The sequence below is a fragment of the Periplaneta americana genome, chromosome 5 (genome assembly GCF_040183065.1).
Source record: "Periplaneta americana isolate PAMFEO1 chromosome 5, P.americana_PAMFEO1_priV1, whole genome shotgun sequence".
Classification (NCBI taxonomy): Eukaryota; Metazoa; Arthropoda; class Insecta; order Blattodea; family Blattidae; genus Periplaneta; species Periplaneta americana.
Genome location: NC_091121.1, coordinates 194079268 through 194098988, shown reverse-complemented (window position 1 = coordinate 194098988; position 19721 = coordinate 194079268). Strand labels below are relative to the sequence as shown.

Sequence of the window (19721 nt, the reverse complement as noted above, 5' to 3'; positions counted from 1 at the left end):
AGGCTGGTTTGTATCTGGTGAGTATTTATCACTGAGCGTTTAACAACCCTGGGCGCAACGGGGAAGTAAAAGGGAACTCAGAAACAATTGCGCATGTCCTTTTCGCTTACACCTACTTTTGAACAAACGCTCAATAAAGCACTTTACTTCAGTAGTGGATTTCAGGCGACCAGCGAGAACCGAAAGTTCGTAAAAGCTACGATATAAGCTTATACAATCCGTGACTGAGGAATACTTATCTTCATGTCCCTTCATATCGGTCCAGAACATTATTGTCTCAGCTGGGAAAGGTGGATTGGGGAGTTAGGGGTAGTCTCCAGTGACTCGATTGAGTTCTTGATGCCCAGGCCTGATTTAAACGTATATAAATGTCAAATTAATCTTTCAGTCCAGAGTCGCCAACTTTAAGAAAATGTTGGTGGGGAGGGGCACGTCCGATCCTATCCAATTTCTTAGGTTTGGTTTTCAGTCTCAAGAGGAGGGTCTTTGCTGTCCTGTCATCCCCATAATCTATTATCATTATTAATCTAATTCTCCAGACTATTAGAACTCAGCCATTAGTCTTCTAGCCTCCGAATATATTTGTCCATTCGTCCCATTCCAGAATTTGTGAAGTGCAGTAAGTTATATTTCCTAAGATGATCGCAGTTCATGATGGCATTTCTTCTGCACAGCATACATTTCGGTGAATCCAGAATGTTGAAGTGATGCGGGTGTTCTGCCAAGCAGTCGTGTCCTGTATGCTGCTACAGCTTCACTTCAGGAAGTTTCGGGAATGGTTTTTTTTCCGTTGCCAATTTCGCCCACATCTTTCTTTGGTCTAATTTCTCTCAGTTTGTCAGATCTTTCCTTTCTGAAACTGGAAATGATTATAGATTTCTTAAGTAAGGTTCAGAACTTTCATGGAACATCCCCATTTTTTCCCTGTCAATCGTTTTAAAATACTGAGGCCGTGTCTCAAAGCTCAAGTCCATACTATGCACTAGTGACTAGCAACTAGGTGACTTGTAAACTACACACAAGGGAGCTTTGAAAATGTATGCTTGAAACATGGCCTTCTTTATAGACTATTTTTCTAAAAACCATGACATCACGGTGCAGCACTAAATTAAGAAAGCAGTGTCCTAATGCAGTTTCATTACGAATTATGTCTAAAAGATAAGGGCTTAATATATTACAATAATGTTTAAAACATTGTACAGAAGGTACTAACAATGCCAGTGTTCAAAGTTAACGTGTTATTCTACATTATATTTACATTATTTCACTTCCAAAGCATTTTCAGATTTCATAACCCCAATTGCTGATGAGGTATCCATGTTTGTTTAGTGAACAAGTCAACAATCGAGCAAGCATTTTCGTTTAGGCCGTGTCTCAAAGCTCAAGTCCATACTACACACTAATGACTAGCAACTAGGTGACTTGTGAACTACATACTAGGGAGCTTTGGAAATGCATGCTTGAAACATGGCCTTCTTCATAGACTATTTCTCTAAAAACCATGACATCACGGTGCAGCACTGAATTAAGAAGGCAGTGTCCTAATGCAGGTTCATTACGAATTATGTGGAAAAGATGAGGGTTTAATATATTACAATAATGTTTAAAACATTGTACAGAAGGTACTAACAATGTCAGTGTTCAAAATTAACGTGTTATTATACATTATATTTACATTATTTCACTTCGAAAGCATTTTCAGATTTCATAACCCCAATTGCTGATGAGGTATCCATGTTTGTTTAGTGAACAAGTCAACAATCGAGCAAGTATTTTCGTTTACTAGCTACTACGGACTTGATTGCTATGCACTATGTAGCTTTGGATCATAACTTCTGACGTCACATCCGGCTATTTAGTCAACAATCTAGTTCACTTCAGCTGAAATTGTAGCTTTGAGACACGGCCTTAGTAGCTACTACGGACTGGATTGCTATGCACTATATAGCTTTGGATCATAACGTCTGACGTCACATCCGGCTATTTAGTCAACAATCTAGTTCACTTCAGCTGAAAGTGTAGCTTTGAGACACGGCCTGAGTCTAGTTGTAGGCTTTTTATGCTGTTTTACTTATAGGCCTATTTGTCCTTCAGGTAAGTTTCGGATCTAGATACATTCCAATATACGTATTTCTGTTCTACAGTTTCTTCTATATCTTGACCTTTATACTTTAAGTCAATATTATGTGCAAGAGAGAAAACATGGTAGAATGTTTTATCCGTGTTAACTACTAATCGGTTTTTGTCTGCCCATACTTCTAGGGCACTTAATGCTTTGATCATAGCATCACATAGTTTATCATAGTATTTTTTGGGATGAGATACCCAAATCACCAGATCATCTGCGAAAAGGGATGTAAGTTATTTATGCCAGGCATTCCGTTAAGAGCAGCAGGTAGGTCATTGATGAGTATATTAAACAATGTAGGACTAGTGACAGATCCTTGAGGGAGTCCAACATTCTGGTTTATTCCATTAATCCTGGTAGCGCACATTTTTTGATCGAGAAATATGCTTAACCATCCGTTCACCCCATATAATAGGTACTATTTGTTTCCCATACAGTGTCATATACATTTTAAAATCAACGAATACCGCCAGAGTTGCCTTGCTCTCATCCATTGTATCTTTCACGTTTTGGTTGAATTTTAAGATATATTGGACTCTTGATTGGTTCTTCCGAAAGACTTTCTGTTCATTACACAAAATATGATTCTTAAGGCACCAAGTTAGCCTGGCATTAATCATCCTTTCCATTGTTTTTGCAAGCACACTGGTCAGAGATACAGAGCGAAAACTTGAAAGCCTACTTGCAGGTTGTTTTGATTTCAGTTTCGGTACTGGCTTTTTCCAGATTTGATTAAATAGTGAGAGGCAGGTATTCTGAGCATTTGGCCCAAGATGTTTGAGAAATTCTGCAGTAATATCATTCCCAGGACTTTTCCCCATTTTTACTTCTTTAATTCCAAGCTGCAATTCATGTATTTTAAAATCTGTATTGGAAACGTCAATTTCTTGTTGTTTACAGCATTCCTTTATCTTTTCTTATCCGGACAATTTCCCGTTCAGAAGCTTCATCATTTTGAGCTCTATTATAACTGTTTTGTAGGGGCACCAATTTTTATACTTTGGCGGTTATATCACCCACTTGCAATCTCTAATATGAGTGGGGGCCGCACGTACTGTTGGTCTTTGGGTCCCTTGAACCTAGCTGAGAGGAATGCGAATATTCCACCGACCATTTCTCATGTCTGCCAGATGGAACAATTTTGTATGCCGTGATAGGCCAGTGCAAATAAAGCTTCAATATGGCACATCCTCCATATGTGATGGAACAGTTATACTGCCATGACTCTGTCCCCAGGGCCTCGTTAGTAGAAGGAGGTGAGGATGGGAATTGGATAGGAGAGATTATGAACGCCTCACTACCCCTCACCATAATCTTGTTAATAGGAAATACCCAGATAAATAAATACACAATGAATATATTTTTTTCTCATCTATTTCAGTTGCTTATTATTACACTAATATACATTAAATAAACAAATAAATTGTTTACCATTTATTTTAGTTGTTTTATAATAATTACCAGTACTGTTAGCACACTGCAGGCCTTTGTTGGTATAATAAAGTATAGGCTCGTTTGTTCGTGAATGGAATTATGGCCATGCTGTATTTGAGCACCGGTATGGCTCTTCCCCTTGCGGTACTGAAACCATTATTGGTATAGGTAATAAGAAACACCAAATTTGTAAAACGCTAAAAAACATATATACAAATGCAAGATGAAGATATAATTGGGAGAGGGAGATAATATACCTACTCATAAATCCTTCTTACCCACTACAAAATCAATATGAAGATGAAATTGATCAGTCAAATGTTAAAATCCCGTATCTTTGGGGAATTCACTCAGAAAATGAATTCTTATAATGAAAAAAACTTTTGCTGTGTTGGAGGAATACATGGACTCGGGAATGAAATTACAATTGCATTCGTTTAAATGTTTTATTTTTGTTTTGGTTTACAAATGGGAGGGGTATATGCTTAGTAAACTCCATTCTGAACTTAGAATTTACAAGAACTAAAGAAAAGTAGGGTTAAAAAAAATCAGTAATGTTATGGAAAACCATCACGGAAGACAAAACGAAATTCTGGAACAAATTCCTAGAAAGACTATAAGAATGAAGGATATAACGATAAATAATTCAAGTTTTCTGAGAACTAGAAACTAAGCCTTAACTTTATATGAAATTTATAAGTCAGGTTACATGTATGCGATGCTTAACAGTATGTTTTCTCCTTTCACGTAATTCTCTTTGCATGCAAAGCAACAGAGTAGTTCGCCATTACTGTAGCTATATTCAGTACATAATAACTTATTATTTTGCTTTGAATTCATTTCACTAATGAATCACAAGCAAGACGTTACAGAATTGTCTGCAGCATACCAAAGTCATGTGGTTTACGTTTTCAATGTTGATAACCTGCACAGTAGATCAAAAGCACTTTATAGATACTTATACCACAGTCTAGTATGTACAGTCACGAAGCTTGAGTTTATGAGGGTACTAGAAACAATAGACTGTGCCGGTACTATTTCGCATTGGCTGTAATGAGGCGATAGTAGTGATCCTAGGGGTTAGCAACTGTCTATGGATGCATATTCCCTACGTATTGAGCTTCGTGACTATATACTAGACTGTGCCTACACTGTGTTACCAACATGTGTTTGCTCCCTCTACTTCAATATTTTTAACCAATAGCAGCTTGGTATGTCATTTGAACTTCCTACATCTGCTGATACGTAATATCAGATAGTTCATACGAAATATGTGAATGTTATTTCTTCAACTACTTCTGTAGCTCCGTTGTTAAGAGCATTCGAGTACTGTTCTGCAGTATGGGCAGTATGAGTGTTTGGATCCTATTGCCTTCAATAGAATAATGTGTGTGATATAGTTGAGAGACAGAAGACAGAAAATATGGAAGAGAGAGTCATGTAATAATAATAATAATAATAATAATAATAATGGCTTTATTTAACCTGGCAGAGTTAAGGCCATAAGGCCTTCTCTTACACTCAATCAGGATTAAAACTTGCTTACACAGTTGAACATAAAACTGGATCGGAATTAAGTAATTACATACTGATACAATTTAGGTAAATAATGAGATCAAAAGAGGTAGTTATATAAAATTTACCTCATAAAATAAAAATAAACATAGTGGAATACATATTAATGTTGTTAGAATCAAATACGAATCACATAAAAACAGGAGCCGATAATTCAATAAAAAAAGTGTACACAGTAAAAATAAAAATAACCACATTAGTATACGTATTAGTATTAGATTACAATTAAGTAGGATTTACATAATTAAACCAGAAACCGACAATTGAATAAAATGTATACAAAAAATAGATTAATAATAAAAAACAACACAGTGGGATACATATTGGCGTTAAGTGATAAATAAACATGATTGAAATAATAAAAATAAGAAACAAAAAAAAATAAATACAGAGGAACACATTCCATTAAATATTTGCAACGCATTAGATCTGGCAACTCATCATAAGATATTTTTCTAATTTACATTTAAAGGAAATTAAAGTTCGGCAGCCCTTGACTTCAGGTGGCAGAGAATTCCAGTGACGAGAAGTAGCAACAGTGAAAGATGAGGAATAAAGAGATGATGTGTGCAGTGGTATTTCTAGCGTGTTATCATATTGTGACCGAGTATTTAAGTTATGATACTGAGAAAGACTGTGGAATCGGACAGATAAGTAAGAGGGAGTAGAGGTGTGCAAAATTCGGTAGGTGATGAGGACGAGAGGAGAGTGGAAAAAAGGGGTAGGAAAGAGAGGATAAAGATTCGGATAAAGAGACACCTTCTAACCGAACTTCATTATTATTTTCGCGCAACAACGACTCAAGTCGTGTTATTTCTATTCTTGATTTTCACCTATTTGAATTGGTAATATGAATATTAAAAGTTTTACCAATATCCGTTTTCAGTTGTGATGGATGCAATCAAAACAGAACCAGAGGGCGACCCGTTGGCTGTAGAAACAAGTGACAACCTAGAGAAGAAGCCTTTGCCTGAGGTATGTTGAGAGAAATATTACAATACTGTCTGTTCTCCATGTGAGACATTTATAGCAATACAGGTACCATATTACGGAGAAGTGTATGCGAGTATCTTCAAAATGGCATTTAGGTAGTATATTTAATTGGATTGAAGAAAACCAAGCTTACAGTTCCTCATTCTCTCTCTCATCATTTTTCATTTTGTACCGGTATGTGTTATTTACAACAGGCTTTAATGCAGTGATTGCCAACCTTTTTTGACTGACGACTAGTGGCGTATACTGGTTAAAGGGTTTGGGCTACCGCTGACCCTATTATTACACAAAATATATCTAACAATTACTTTAATTTTAATTACTATGGTAAAACTAATAATACAAAATTATTACATTATGTTATATTATAAACTTTTTCTTTTGTAATTTCCTTGGGGTACCGCCGGTAGCCCGCAAAATACGCCCCTGCTGACGACACACTTTACTGAATGCCCACGATATCACGACACACTTATTTGTTATTATTATTATCATTATTATTGTTATTATTATTATTATTATTATTATTATTATTATTATTATTATTATTAATTTCTTGTACTGCTGCACTAAGATTTCTTAACGTTTCCCAAAGACATGTTGCTATTTCTGAGGACCTTTTTGATTCAACACCTTCATGCCACATAAAATTTACAGCTTCAGAGTTACCCAAATCATATGTAATGAAATTAAAAGATTCCAATTTCTGTATGTAATATAGTTTTCCAATATTCAACACTGGTGTGACAAGAATTTTTACATTATGAAGCAGGAAAATGAATTTTCAGATTTAGCTCTTCTTTTATCAGCTTCTTTATATTCACTTGCTTCCTGTTTTCTTTTCCCTGAAGTTCTTGTTTCCCTGCCTCATCTTTGTTAATAAAAAGCGTACACAAATCAGATTGATCCCTTTTCCACCTGTGAAAACCATAATTAAATTCAGCGGTGAATTTTTTTATAATAACTGGCCTTTCCAGGAGTTATACCAAGTTTTGCACACTATTCTTTATCTAGTCACTGTATAGTCTTCTTTTGGATAAGCCAGAAGCAAGGTAAGTTACTTCATTTTAGTAGAACTTCGACAGTAATGTGAAGATGCTACTGGTGGTGCCTGTATATTATGAGACCTTATCATGTTTTTCGCACTCTCTGTTTTCTTATGTGTAAGACTTGAAATCAAGTTCAAAGAGCAAATGTAAATTACTCGATGTTTATGACTTGCTGTCTCCAGGAAGTGAACTTGTTGACTCTGCACCCTGCTCAGATAAAGGAAGAATGCGTGGACCACACTTATGAACTCACATCAGAGATTCCACTGGATAAGGATCGAGTGCCAATTAATTTCGCCTTCGTGAAATGTGAAGCCGAGGTGAGTGGCATACCAAGCGCGTACACACCATCACTGTGTGACTCCTCTGTGTTAGTATGAGTCATTCCAGGTGATAATTTACCTTACAGTCTCCTCTTTGAGCACAGGTCAGATTTGCAAATATCTGTACTTGAATTCAATATAATATACTGACTATATCTAGACTAGAACTGAGTTTTGTCTTTGGAGCAACACCATGTATGCCTACTGTAGATTGACTGAGCGACAGATGCGGCAATGCCTTCTTGCTCTTGTCCTCAAGAAGATCTTCACCACAAGGCTTCACACCATGGAGATAGGATCCCCCCTGTGCACATTCTCGAGTGGCAATGATCTCGTGTTTCTTCCCAACAAGTTTTGTTTGGATATGTCTCTGCCACAGCATGGAAATCATCTGCTTACAAATAGTGTCTTCCACACCCTTCTTATTCATACACGAGACATCCTGCTGAAGTCTAATATTCTTTGGGGATAACATTCTCGTGCGGTAGGGAGCATTTCGTTTTCAAATAGATGGATATACTGTTGTGAACACGTCCGGCCATAGACACTTGCTCCATTACGAGAGATGCAGCCTCAGCAGGACATGCTAATGCATTCGGCCCATATATCGAGCATCAGATCTACAGCTAGTCTTATGATACAGGTGACAGGTTCATTGTTATCAGTCGAAATAGATATTTCGTTGGAGAAAATTACCATTTGAGAACAGCATATCTGGCCTGTTCTCAAAAAAAACATTGAAGAACAACAAGCCTATTCTAAGTGACCAGTCTAGAGGATTTTGTTTCGGGTATGTATTGTAATCCCAGGACTCTGTAAAACTTAATTTTGATATTCAGAAAATTAAAAAAAAAATCTTGTGCTATAGGGTTCGAATTCACTCCCTTCTGCACGACACGTAGACACCGCAGCTGCTGAGCTGAGCTGGAAGGCCTTACTTCTGTGCAGCACGTCACTCTTCTCCTCAAAAAGACGAAAGTTTTAATTCTATTGTACTATTGATATACAGGGTGTATCTAAATTGGTGTCAAATATTTCGGGGACGTGTTCCTAACATCAAAACAATTAAAAAAGTTAATAAGAACATGGGTCTGAAAACCATTCGTTAGGGAGTTATTAAAGGATTTGTCCCTTCATTGACCGCTGATTGATGGTTTTTTGTTTGTATTTTGTAGAGCAAAGAAATCAGAAGAAAATGTATTCTGTGAGTGAACAGAACGAATTGATTTGCATCATTTAATTGATGATGTCCTTCTGGACGTCATCCAACGAATGTGTTTTAACACAATGCTGCTCCAGCTCATTTCAGTCTGATAGTTCGTAATTCCCCAAAGATGTATTGGTCGAAGGGGATTCATTGCATGGTCTGCTCGATCGCCTGATTTGAATGATTTGAATCCAATGGATTTCTTCGTCTGGGGACATTTAAATTCCCTGGTTTATGCGACTCCTGTACTTAATGTTGATATTCTGAGAGTGTATCCAAATGGATTTCACGAAATACGAAACACTCCTGGAATTTTCAACAGAGTACGTCAGAGCATGTAACGCAGGTTTATGGGACACATCGAAGCAGGAGGAAGCCACTTCGAGCAATTTTTGTAACATTAAATTTTGTCTTGTAACTCTGAAATAAACTATTTTGAGACCAATGTTCATATGAACCTTTTGTAATGTTTTTGTGTTACGAACACATCCCGAAATATTTTACACCAATTTAGATACACTCTGTATATTATTTACAGCAAATCCGTATTCCTTCCACCTTTTCAAGTGTGTTTCCAAACTGGTTATGACAACAATCAAAATACAACGAGTTTCAATAACTCCATTAATGTTTGCGTACCTGCGCTATTGGATCTCTGCCATATACAGTGTGTTGTAACTGGGACTTGGAATATTCAAGCAGGCCATGGTACTACACATAGGTGCGACCTGCAGACCATTATCTGTAAGAGTGAAGTAGCTGCAGTATAAAACATTGACAAATCGAGATTAGCTACACATATTTTAGAGGCTGGTCACAAAATGAACTGGCAAAGTATTTCAATTGTACAGTGCAAAGCGAACCAACCCACATTCACAAGGATTAATGACGTCACTTAAAACTCTCCTCTGCTGCAATGATCTGTAGGACCAGCACAGAAAACTGCCGTAAGTTTATGTATTATAGGCAGAAATGCTCTCCTAAGACCATTGTGTAATGTTAAATTTTGTGTTCACGCTATAAAATTCTTAGACATTGTCTAGTTAGATCAGTTCCAAATGAAATGTTGGTGAGTTCCCTTCTTTTTCAGTTTATACTTTGACTTTGTAGGATACAATAATTTAGGTGTGTAGTATAGCAAATCGATGGATATTTGCTCAGCTCAAATTGTGACATTTTACGTTTTATTTACTATTATTTTTCAGGTAGAATCGACTGAATTGAACAAAGTGAAACAAGAAATGAAGCTGGAGGCAACAGCGGAGGAAGAGGAGATTTTCACTGAAAGGTGAGTGCAATGTGCTGGTCCTCATATCAACTTTTTTTTATTACTTCATAAAAATTATTACATACGATGAAGACATGTAATGTGTTATGGAATGTTTTTTAACCTTTTATCTGAATAGTTTAATGCACTATGGTACCCACAAAAGGTGCGATGCTTTAACATAGGGACTTCTATTTTTTTTATCATGAATACTAGATGAAATAGAGTGTCGAATGATTAAGAATTGACATCGATATTGCAGTTGGCTTTCTTGATAAAAAAAAATCGCAAATTTGAACATGCTTGCTGGGATATTAGTACTACTGCCAGGTTCTTGGAGAATTATATCACCAAAACCACCACCACTATTAATACTATTTGCACTACTACTGCTGCTGCTGCATTTTTTCTTGAAATCCTTCGGAATGCCATCTTACATTTCCTTATGTACCTGCCTGCCTTCATTTTTTTCTTCACTTGTTTAAGATCATCATCTCTGTCTTCCAAATATCTTTACTTAGCATTCCCACTAATCATTTGTCGTCAGTAGGCCTATCTACAAAGAACACGTCACAGCCATAACTAAATCACACAGCACTTCCACATACGCAGAACACATCACAAACACCAACCACAGCTACAGCAACATAGACACAGACATGGAAATTTTATGTATCCAATCGAAAAATCAGAAACTAAACACACTAGAACAATACGAAATATACACATACACAAACATACACACAACTGAATTTCACAACACACACCATTTGACTCCACACTACACAACACAAACGCACCCCCAACAAAACAAATGAATACACCGGAAGACGCAAGGTCCTCACTAGTTCTGAAAATGGCACCGAGCGGAAACTAGTCAACTAGTATTCATAAACTTAGTTCAATATTAACACGTGAAAGTGACCAACATAAATTATATTACTAAAACATCTAATCTGGCCCATTATTACCACATTGCTGGCCCATTTTCACTCCCCTTCATTTTGTTGGTGTGGCTGTAACTGTTTCTCTGTGACACTTTTTGAGTCCATAATGTCATCTTACTCTCGAAATATGAACATTTTGCTGTAATTATGATTACAATGATACCAATACTGCCCCTTATTAACAAGTTTCTTTCATTTATTTTGTGTTTTTATTTCTCATTTCTCTTTAAATACTCACAAAGACTTCTATTGAATAACAAATTTTAGAGCTTCATAATAAAATGTGAGAAAGCTTCTGTTTGTCTTCTCACATACTTCTGTTTGTTTTTGTCTTGTATTGTATTTATTAACATTCCATGGTATTCATACATCGCTTCACAGCTAGAATGTGGAACAAGTTAAAAAACTTAATACTATTATAAAGTCTTAATTTATAGTCAAAGTCTAGATGAAATATATACGGAAGAGATTTGCAATATAGTCTACTAGTACAACACAAAGTTTTTAGTATCAATTTCATGAAGCGTTATTGAATGTCATGAATTCACCTACAGAATAGAAGGCGTGAGAAATTAGGTACTTCTTTAATTTGGTCCTAAATAATCTTATGTTTTGAGTTTCATTTTTTATATCAATAGGGAGGCTATTAAAAATTTTTACTGCCATATAACGCACTCCTTTTTGATAGCACGATAGACTTGCCGATGGAGTATGAAAGTCATTTTTTTGGAGTGTATTATGCTATGAACTGTTGAATTAGTTACAAGGTTTTCACTATTACATAAGAGGAAGATTATTAATGAAAAGATATACTGACAAGCCATGGGAATTATTTGTAATTTTTTAAAAATAGTCTTACAGGATTCCCTAGATTTGGCGCCTATTATTATTCTAATTACTCTTTTTTTTTAGTAGGAATATACTGTTACTATCTGTGGAATTTCCCCAGAATATTATTCCAAAACTCATTACCGAGTGGAAGTATGCAAAGTATATTTGTTCTATTAATCAATTTTTTTCTCTTTTGCTGCATTTGCAAATTGTGTTCATGTTTTCACTTACTGACCAATCTCGTGAACGTCATCACATTATCCACCTGAAGCAAATATCGCTTTCATATTTTAAATTTACTCATTTATATGTATATAATATTATGCACCAAACTCAATGTTAAAGAATGCGAATATGGAATTGTACATTTCATTACTCAATACATTTACTATTACAGTTTCCAACTTTCGTGTATTGTGTGGGATATGCTGTATTCTTCTAAATTTATAAGCCATCTCCCGTTTTGATTTAATTCTGGAACTTGTATCTTCTGTATTTCAGAAAATTACACTACATTGACAATCAAACCTGCCGCACACTTTAAAAATCTCGTTTCTGACTGATCATTGCACCATCGATTATGAGACGTAATATCAATAGCATGACTTCGCCGGTACATAGCAGTGCGAGTTATGACAAAAATTCTGCTTCCTCTTAATGCTCCAGTCGGCATCTTTGCATTTCCTTGTTATATTTGTGATCAGATTTTGTACACATGCAGCTGCTGCTTGTCCTTTAGCTGCAGTGATAACATGGATGGACACAAAACTCCTCATAAAAAAAAGGAAAATACTTACGTGATTATAAAAAAAAGTGGGAAGGAAATTATTCATTTATTAAAATTACTCCCATAAAAATGAGAATTATAAAGCATATTGCTCCCGTTATTAGCATACCTCATGGCTATAATTTAGATTGTGTGCAATATCCCAATATCGATGGACACAAAAGTACAGTTAGGAGAGTTAACACGTCTTTTAAGATCTTCAGCTATTCCCAGTGTTGGAGTGGGAGTGGCGAATCTGGCAAAGCTGCAGAAGGTGAGTTAGTCATACAGTGAGTTACAGTAACATGGACTGCGCAAATAAGCTTGAAAAAACATACAACTGGATTCCAATGTGGCCAAAAAAGATGTACTGTGGAACAATGAAGACAGAGTCTATTGCAAGAAATGCGTTAGCACAATGAAATATAAGTGACTTTTTAGATTTAGACCTACTTAATGATCCAGAAAAGTGTAGCATTTTTTTTCTACGACAACAGATGCATAAAATTACAGAAATACAAAAATGTTTCCTGTGGTAATCAAGTACTTTAATTCTTTTTTTTTGGCATAACAAATAAACTATTAGAATTTGTGGAACAAGCTGATGAGACAGCTACTGGTATCCATACTTTGATAAAAAAAAACAGTCTTCCATCTTACTCTTTAAATGTAAATAACATAAATAATATTACGATACTATCTGTTTTCCATATGAGACGTTTATAACAATACAGGTACCATATTACAGGGAAGTATATACGAGTATCTTCAAAATTGTATTCAGGTAGTATATTTAATTGGTTTGATACCTCAGTTTTGGATGCGTTTCCCCTAACCAAACTGGTACTTTACTTGAAAGGCGAACATGTTGGTTGCAATTTTCTCAAAAATGGCTCTTACGATTTTCTTTAAATTTTGCACATGAACTACACGTACCGATATCTAAAACATTTATTTGAAACTAATTTTTGTACTTACACTAATAACGGAGAAGTCCTATGTCGCTTGACTTTTGAATCACCCTGTATAAGATGGAGATTCAGGATAATAAAACAGATCAGAAGCGTGATCAATAAAATAATTTATATGCGTGAGAAATTAGAAATTGTTAAACAGATTATTGTTTTGTGTATGTACTGAAGCCTTCAAAATGTATTTAAGAATTTCCTTGTATCGGTGTCGCTTCAATTCCGAACATTGGAGTTGGGTTTTAGTCCACTTAAGATATGTCCCATGAGCACCACAACCTATATATATCTCACTTAAGGAAGAAATACATGGAAGATATAGGGTCCGCTCTTCATCATCATCCACTTCTGTGGATTGCTGAAAATTTCTTTCGAACTTTATGGTCGACTTTAAAATTAGTGCTTTCTTCTGTGGCCACAATATCCACTCTTCTCAGGTATTTCCTCGAAAACTTCCAATTTCTGTTGACGTAATGTAGAGGCGATGTGAGATCAAACAATGTGGTGCTGATTACTTCTCATAAGTTCAATATCCCAACACTCCACTTCTTCGCATCCCGGGAAGCAACAAACATGCACCATAGTTCTTCCAGGAAGCCCTTACTGCTGCAGTGTTACAGGACATTTTAAAGGCTGTTATAATAATAACGGAAGTGCGCACAATGTGCAGGATAATATATTATTTTAGCTTTCGCTGCTGCAGAACTTGGTCATTCGTTCGGGTCGTGAAAGCTGTTATCCATTGCAATGAAGATGTTCCATATTAGAGATACTTCTGTTTGAGATTTGATTAAGTATTTTAAGACATAATTTTAGAATATTAGTTTCAAGATGTTTTAAAGATTCTGCTACAATCAAATCAGTACCTGGGCTTTTTTATATTTTAATGTAAATGCACATATGACTTTTTTGGGTTCTGAAAGAGTGAAATCTGAATTGAAGAGTACAGGAAAAAACAATCTAAGTCACATTTCTCATAAGGGTGATGTCATCATCTAATTCAGCATGTTACTACAAAATTTATGTGTTTATCTTTTCAAAGCTGGTAAAGGAGGATTATCACCATGGATACAGTCATTCTTTCATACTTTTTCATTAGGAACAGCAATAAATTTGGAGTAATATACTGAATTAATTGATGACATCGCCCTTAAGGGAATTGTGACTTGGATTGTGTTTCCCCTGCACTCCTCAATAAACATTATTTTCTGTGTATGTTTTTTTCATTTCGTTCTCATATAATGTGTATCTTTTACTCCTAAATGTTTTTCAATGTTTTCTACAGTGGTAGATTCTGTAATATTAAACATTTGATAGCAAAATTGGTCATATTGTCTGTTATTGGTTGATAGCGCGTACATGTGAGCCATGTATTTTGTTCTGTTATACCAATTTGTGTATTTTGTAGACTGATGATATTTGTTACAGTATTGCAGGTAGCCAGTGCAGTAAAGTGTCACCAAGTAACGCATATGAAGAGCATATTTCGAAAGAACACAGTCCGACTATTTCCACGTTATCAGAGAATCCTGTCTGCGAAATTTCTGTTGAGCGCCATGATAACGAAGACTTATTCACAAGGGAAGACAAATTGGAGACAGGATTTCCCAGAAAAAGTGGCGATAGTTCTGACAACTGTAATGTTTGTGGCAAAGTTTTTGCACATTCCCAGGTTCTCAAATATTACTTCCGCGCTGGTACGGATGAGAGCAAATCTAAATGTGATGAGTGTGAAAAGTGTGTCTTGGACTCGGGGAACACAGGCCAAAACACGGTCGAGAAAATACTGAAATGCGACATCTGTGGGAAATGTTTCTCGGACTCGATAAGTCTGATTGGCCATGCACGCCTACACACGGGTCAGAAGCGGTTCACCTGCGATTTGTGTGGAAAGAGCTTCTTGCACTCCCGGTACCTGAAGTCGCATAGACGTCAACACACGGGCGAGAGACCATTAAAATGCGATATCTGTGACAAGCGTTTCTGGCATTCTGGAGATCTCAACAGGCACGTACGAATACATTCAGGCGATAAGCCCTTCAAATGCGATGTCTGTGAAAAGGGTTTCTCGCAGTCGGGCTATCTAACAACGCATAAACGTCAGCACACGGGCGAGAGACCATTCAAGTGCCAGGTGTGCGGTAAGAGCTTCTCTCGATCTGGACATCTCAAAGTGCATGCACGTCAGCACACGGGGGAAAAGCCATTTCAGTGTGATGTCTGTGGAAAGTGTTTCTCGCAATCCGGACGTCTTCAAAGCCACGCACACAAGCACAGGGGCAAGAAGCCATTCCAATGCGAATTCTGTGAGAAGAGCTACTGGGAATCGGGAGACCTCAAGCGGCATACACGCCTACACACGGGCGACTAGCTGTTCAATCACTGAAAAGTGATGCCCACCTACACGCCAGTGAGAAGGTATTAAAATGCTGCTTTTTTTTTTTTATATACGAAATTCAAGGATTAGGTGGAAGATAGGCATATCGCACGTTTTTAAACTGTTTAAAAGAGAAAAACTGAACTCTCTTTAGTGGAGCAAAAAATTCTGACTTTGTATAAACTTATTGTTTTTGGAAATATATATCCAGATGTCTAAACGAAATCCATGGAAAGACTCTGAAGGTGAATACAAGATTTTCTGCAGTAGAGTTTACAAGACCTGAAGTATTATGACGTTTTATTGTACATTTCATGAATATAAGAGCATATAATACATTTTATGCTCGACCATGCCGAAATGTAGTAATTATACACCTGGTAGCAGTCCTTTAATGCATGTCATTAAAGTACACCTATTCATTAAAATTCAGGTTTTCGATTATTCTCGGATATGCAATCGAAAGACAACGAGGGGAACGTGACGGAGGCTGGAAATGCAATACTGTCGCAGAAGGTTATGTTCTGTTACTATAATAATTAGCGTTACTTCTAAATAATATTCAAATAAATTCAATTTGTCATCTCGTTTTTCAATTCTAAATAAATTTGCAGGTTATATCAAAATTAGTTCATGTTATTCTGTAGATTATAACAAGGTTAATGGCATTATTGTTCCTCGGGAAAAAATCAATACTTTCGCGTCTACGCACATCTCACAATTTACGAGCGATGCACAAGGTCACTTCCACTCTTCAGTTACGAATAATATGAATACTTATGAATAATTTCAAGTTACAAATATGGTCGAGCATAAAAAGTCGTATGAAACTTACCTATAATGGTAATTAAGACGCTCGTATGAAAATTATGAAACTCGCGCTCGTTTCATAAACAAACATACTCGCATCTTAATTACTATCATTATAGGCTCGTTGCATAATGTACTATTACATTTCAAAGTTAACCCCATAAATTTATTACAATGCACTTAGCATAGTCCATAATGTAAGTCTTCACATATCCGAAGGTACATACATTAGCCAATCACTACTTAGTCCCCTGTATGATCTCAACATCACTGTCCGCTTTCTCAGCAGTATCCGATATGCTGTGATTATTATTTATTTTATTTTATTGGGTTATTTTACGACGCTGTATCAACATGTAGGTTATTTAGCGCCTGAATGAAATGAAGGTGATAATGCCAGTGAAATGAGTCCGGGGTCCAGCACCGAAAGTTACCCAGCATTTGCTCGTATTGGATTGAGGGAAAACCCTGGAAAAAACCTCAACCAGGTAACCTGCCCCGACCGGGATTCGAACCCGGGCCACCTGGTTTCGCGGCCAGACGCGCTGACCGTTACTCCATAGGCGTGGACGATATGCTATGATGTACAGGTAGGATGAAGTTGATGACTGGAGAATGCAATAGTGGCTCTCGTGCCTTTCGCTTATTACATTTATCACTTTATCACTTAATTCCTTCTCATTCTCTCTCCAGTTTCATCCCTTGCTTTCTTGTTTCTGGCCACCACGTCATCACGACTATTGTCAGCCAACAACGTGGCGCTTGCTTACCAGTCTGAAATTGCGCTCGGGAGCAGGTTCGATCCCCGCTTGGGCTCATTACCTGGGTGGGTTTTTTCCGAGGTTTTCCCCAATCGTAAGGTAATATATGGAGAATCTCGCCAAATACCATCTCGCAATCACCAATCTCATCGACGCTAAATAACCTAGTAGTTGATACAGCGTCGTTAAATAACCAAGAAAAAAATAACACAAAAACTATTATCATCCTCATCCCTGTGCGTTCTTCTAAAGACAGGTTCTTGTAGTAGCCTGGATTAATAGGCTTGTCTCTTCCTCATGTAGTTATTTATGTCTTTTATTACGTTGAAGTTCCTATGATTATTACTTCTGGCTCAGCAGTGAAGTAACAGTGGACCTTGCTTATGCAAGTTCAGGTGCAGAGGCCGGACCTGTGGTCATAAACACCCACATGGCCCTTTATGAGGATGCAAATCCGTGTAGGCATCCCGGTGGCCAACTCTGCCTACCATATTGGATATATATCTCTGACACAGACAGGTGTCACGGTGTGATCAGTCGGAAGTCCGCTGACTATGGCTAGTCTTAGGATTATTCGTCATATTGGGGGTCTTGGGCAGTTATTCCCAAGACAGGAGCATAAGGTTACGACTCACCATTAGGTTATAAAGACTAATACGAAGGGTAACTTGAGTGACATGGGTTGGTTGAAATAGGGTCATGCCCAGCACAGACCGTGAAGGATCTCCAATGTCTTTGCCTTCCATTCCCCTAGTGGCAGGCTGATGCCAGGTTCTGCAGTGGGGCCAGTCTCTTCTGTCCAAGTGCTCAAACCCTCCCTTCTCGTCCACACCTGTGAAGTAACGGTCAGCGTGTCTGGCCGCGAAAACAGGTGGCCCGGGTTCGAATCCCGTTTCGGGCAAGTTACCTGGTTTAGGTGTTTTCCCTCAACTCAATACCAGCAAATGCTGGGTAACTTTCGGTGCTGAACCCCGGACTCATTTCATCGGAATTATCACCTTCATTTCATTCTGTCGCTAAATAACCTGAGATGTTGATACAGCATCGTAAAATAACCCAATCCTCCCTTCTCTGTCGTCACTTTGTACAAAATCTGGCAATAACAATGGTAAACGAATCGACAAATTGCATTTGGACCCAGGAAGGTAAAGATACAAAAGTCGTCTCTATTGTTTGTTAACTTTAATCCAGATGGGACTGGAAAAACAAATATATGAGTCTGTTTTACGTCAGATGTCTAGCTTACTCGATTACCTTATAGACAAATTTAAGACTGCAAATCAATCTACCATAGTCACACAGAGTTAGTGTGCACTCAACATTGGTTGCTTGACAGTTGTCAGCCCATTTTGAGGTCTGTGGATATAGAGGGAAAAATTGGATTGGTGTCTGGTAGAGTTCCCGGATAGCTCAGTTGGTAGAGGGTTGGTATGTTAAACCAAAATCCCGGGTTCGATACCTGGCTCTGGAACAATTTTTCCCTCGAAATTATTCAAATTTAAGTCTGCAATTCGTCTTCGAAACTGTAGTCTTGCTGAAACTTTATTACCTAAATAGAGTAAGATGCTTTCGGAGACAAAGTTGTTGGTATTGCAGTAGAAAGGCACTCCTCTGAGGAGTGATATGTACGGATTCTCTGCAGCAGCCTGTGGCCAGGCCTACCGATTGACAGACTTTCTCCCTCCGTATGATTTCCTTGACTTTCGAGAAGCATTCCCTTCCAGACTATCCTTGTGGGAAATGAGCGTGTGCCTGTCTGAACTTGTTTCCAACCCACTGTCAGCAGTTCGTCATATGCAGAAATATTGTCTGTGGAAACTCCCGCAAAAGTGAGTTATCCTGCAATAGGCCTGAATTATACTGAATTGAATTCCTCGTATAATTCAGAGTATCCAGAAAACATCGAAAGCATGTTCTCCAATATGTACATCTGCTGGGGGACCCAAAGCATCTGTCTACAAAATCTTTACAAGTTCTTCGATGGGCCCATCTGTACTGCACATTAGACAGCTGAAGCCTGCACAATGCGCACTCCACCATCTTGATACTGCCCAGTCCACCATAAATAATACATCCGTTAAATACATTTATTACAGTTTTATCCTACGTAAGTCTTTTTTTTCTTTTCATGGCAATGGAGTAACAATCAAGTTGAACTTTTCAAAGAAAACAAACAAGCGTTCAGCTTCATTAATCCGTATTTTGCACCACGAAATCATATAAATTACTTCTTTTTCTTTTAGTATTACTTGGTTGAGTCCACTACTGTATTTTGGAAAGAACTT

At 37.2% G+C, this 19721-nt stretch overlaps 1 protein-coding gene across 3 annotated transcripts; it reads left to right on the top strand.

The window, feature by feature from the left end:
• Positions 1–708: 708 nt before the first annotated feature.
• LOC138700387 (zinc finger protein OZF-like) lies at positions 709–19719 on the top strand. Of its 3 annotated transcripts, none has more exons than XM_069826989.1 (5): positions 709–1622; positions 6024–6112; positions 7362–7499; positions 9915–9997; positions 14917–19719. In XM_069826989.1, the coding sequence occupies exons 2-5, from the start codon at positions 6029–6031 to the stop codon at positions 15857–15859; spliced, it is 1248 nt and encodes a 415-aa protein (XP_069683090.1). In that variant the 5' UTR covers positions 709–1622; positions 6024–6028; the 3' UTR covers positions 15860–19719. The 3 variants fall into 3 exon arrangements, with proteins under 3 accessions (XP_069683090.1, XP_069683091.1, XP_069683089.1); XM_069826990.1 differs by lacking the exon at positions 709–1622 and adding an exon at positions 1647–2094; XM_069826988.1 differs by lacking the exon at positions 709–1622 and adding an exon at positions 2154–3384.
• The last annotated feature ends 2 nt before the right edge of the window (positions 19720–19721 follow it).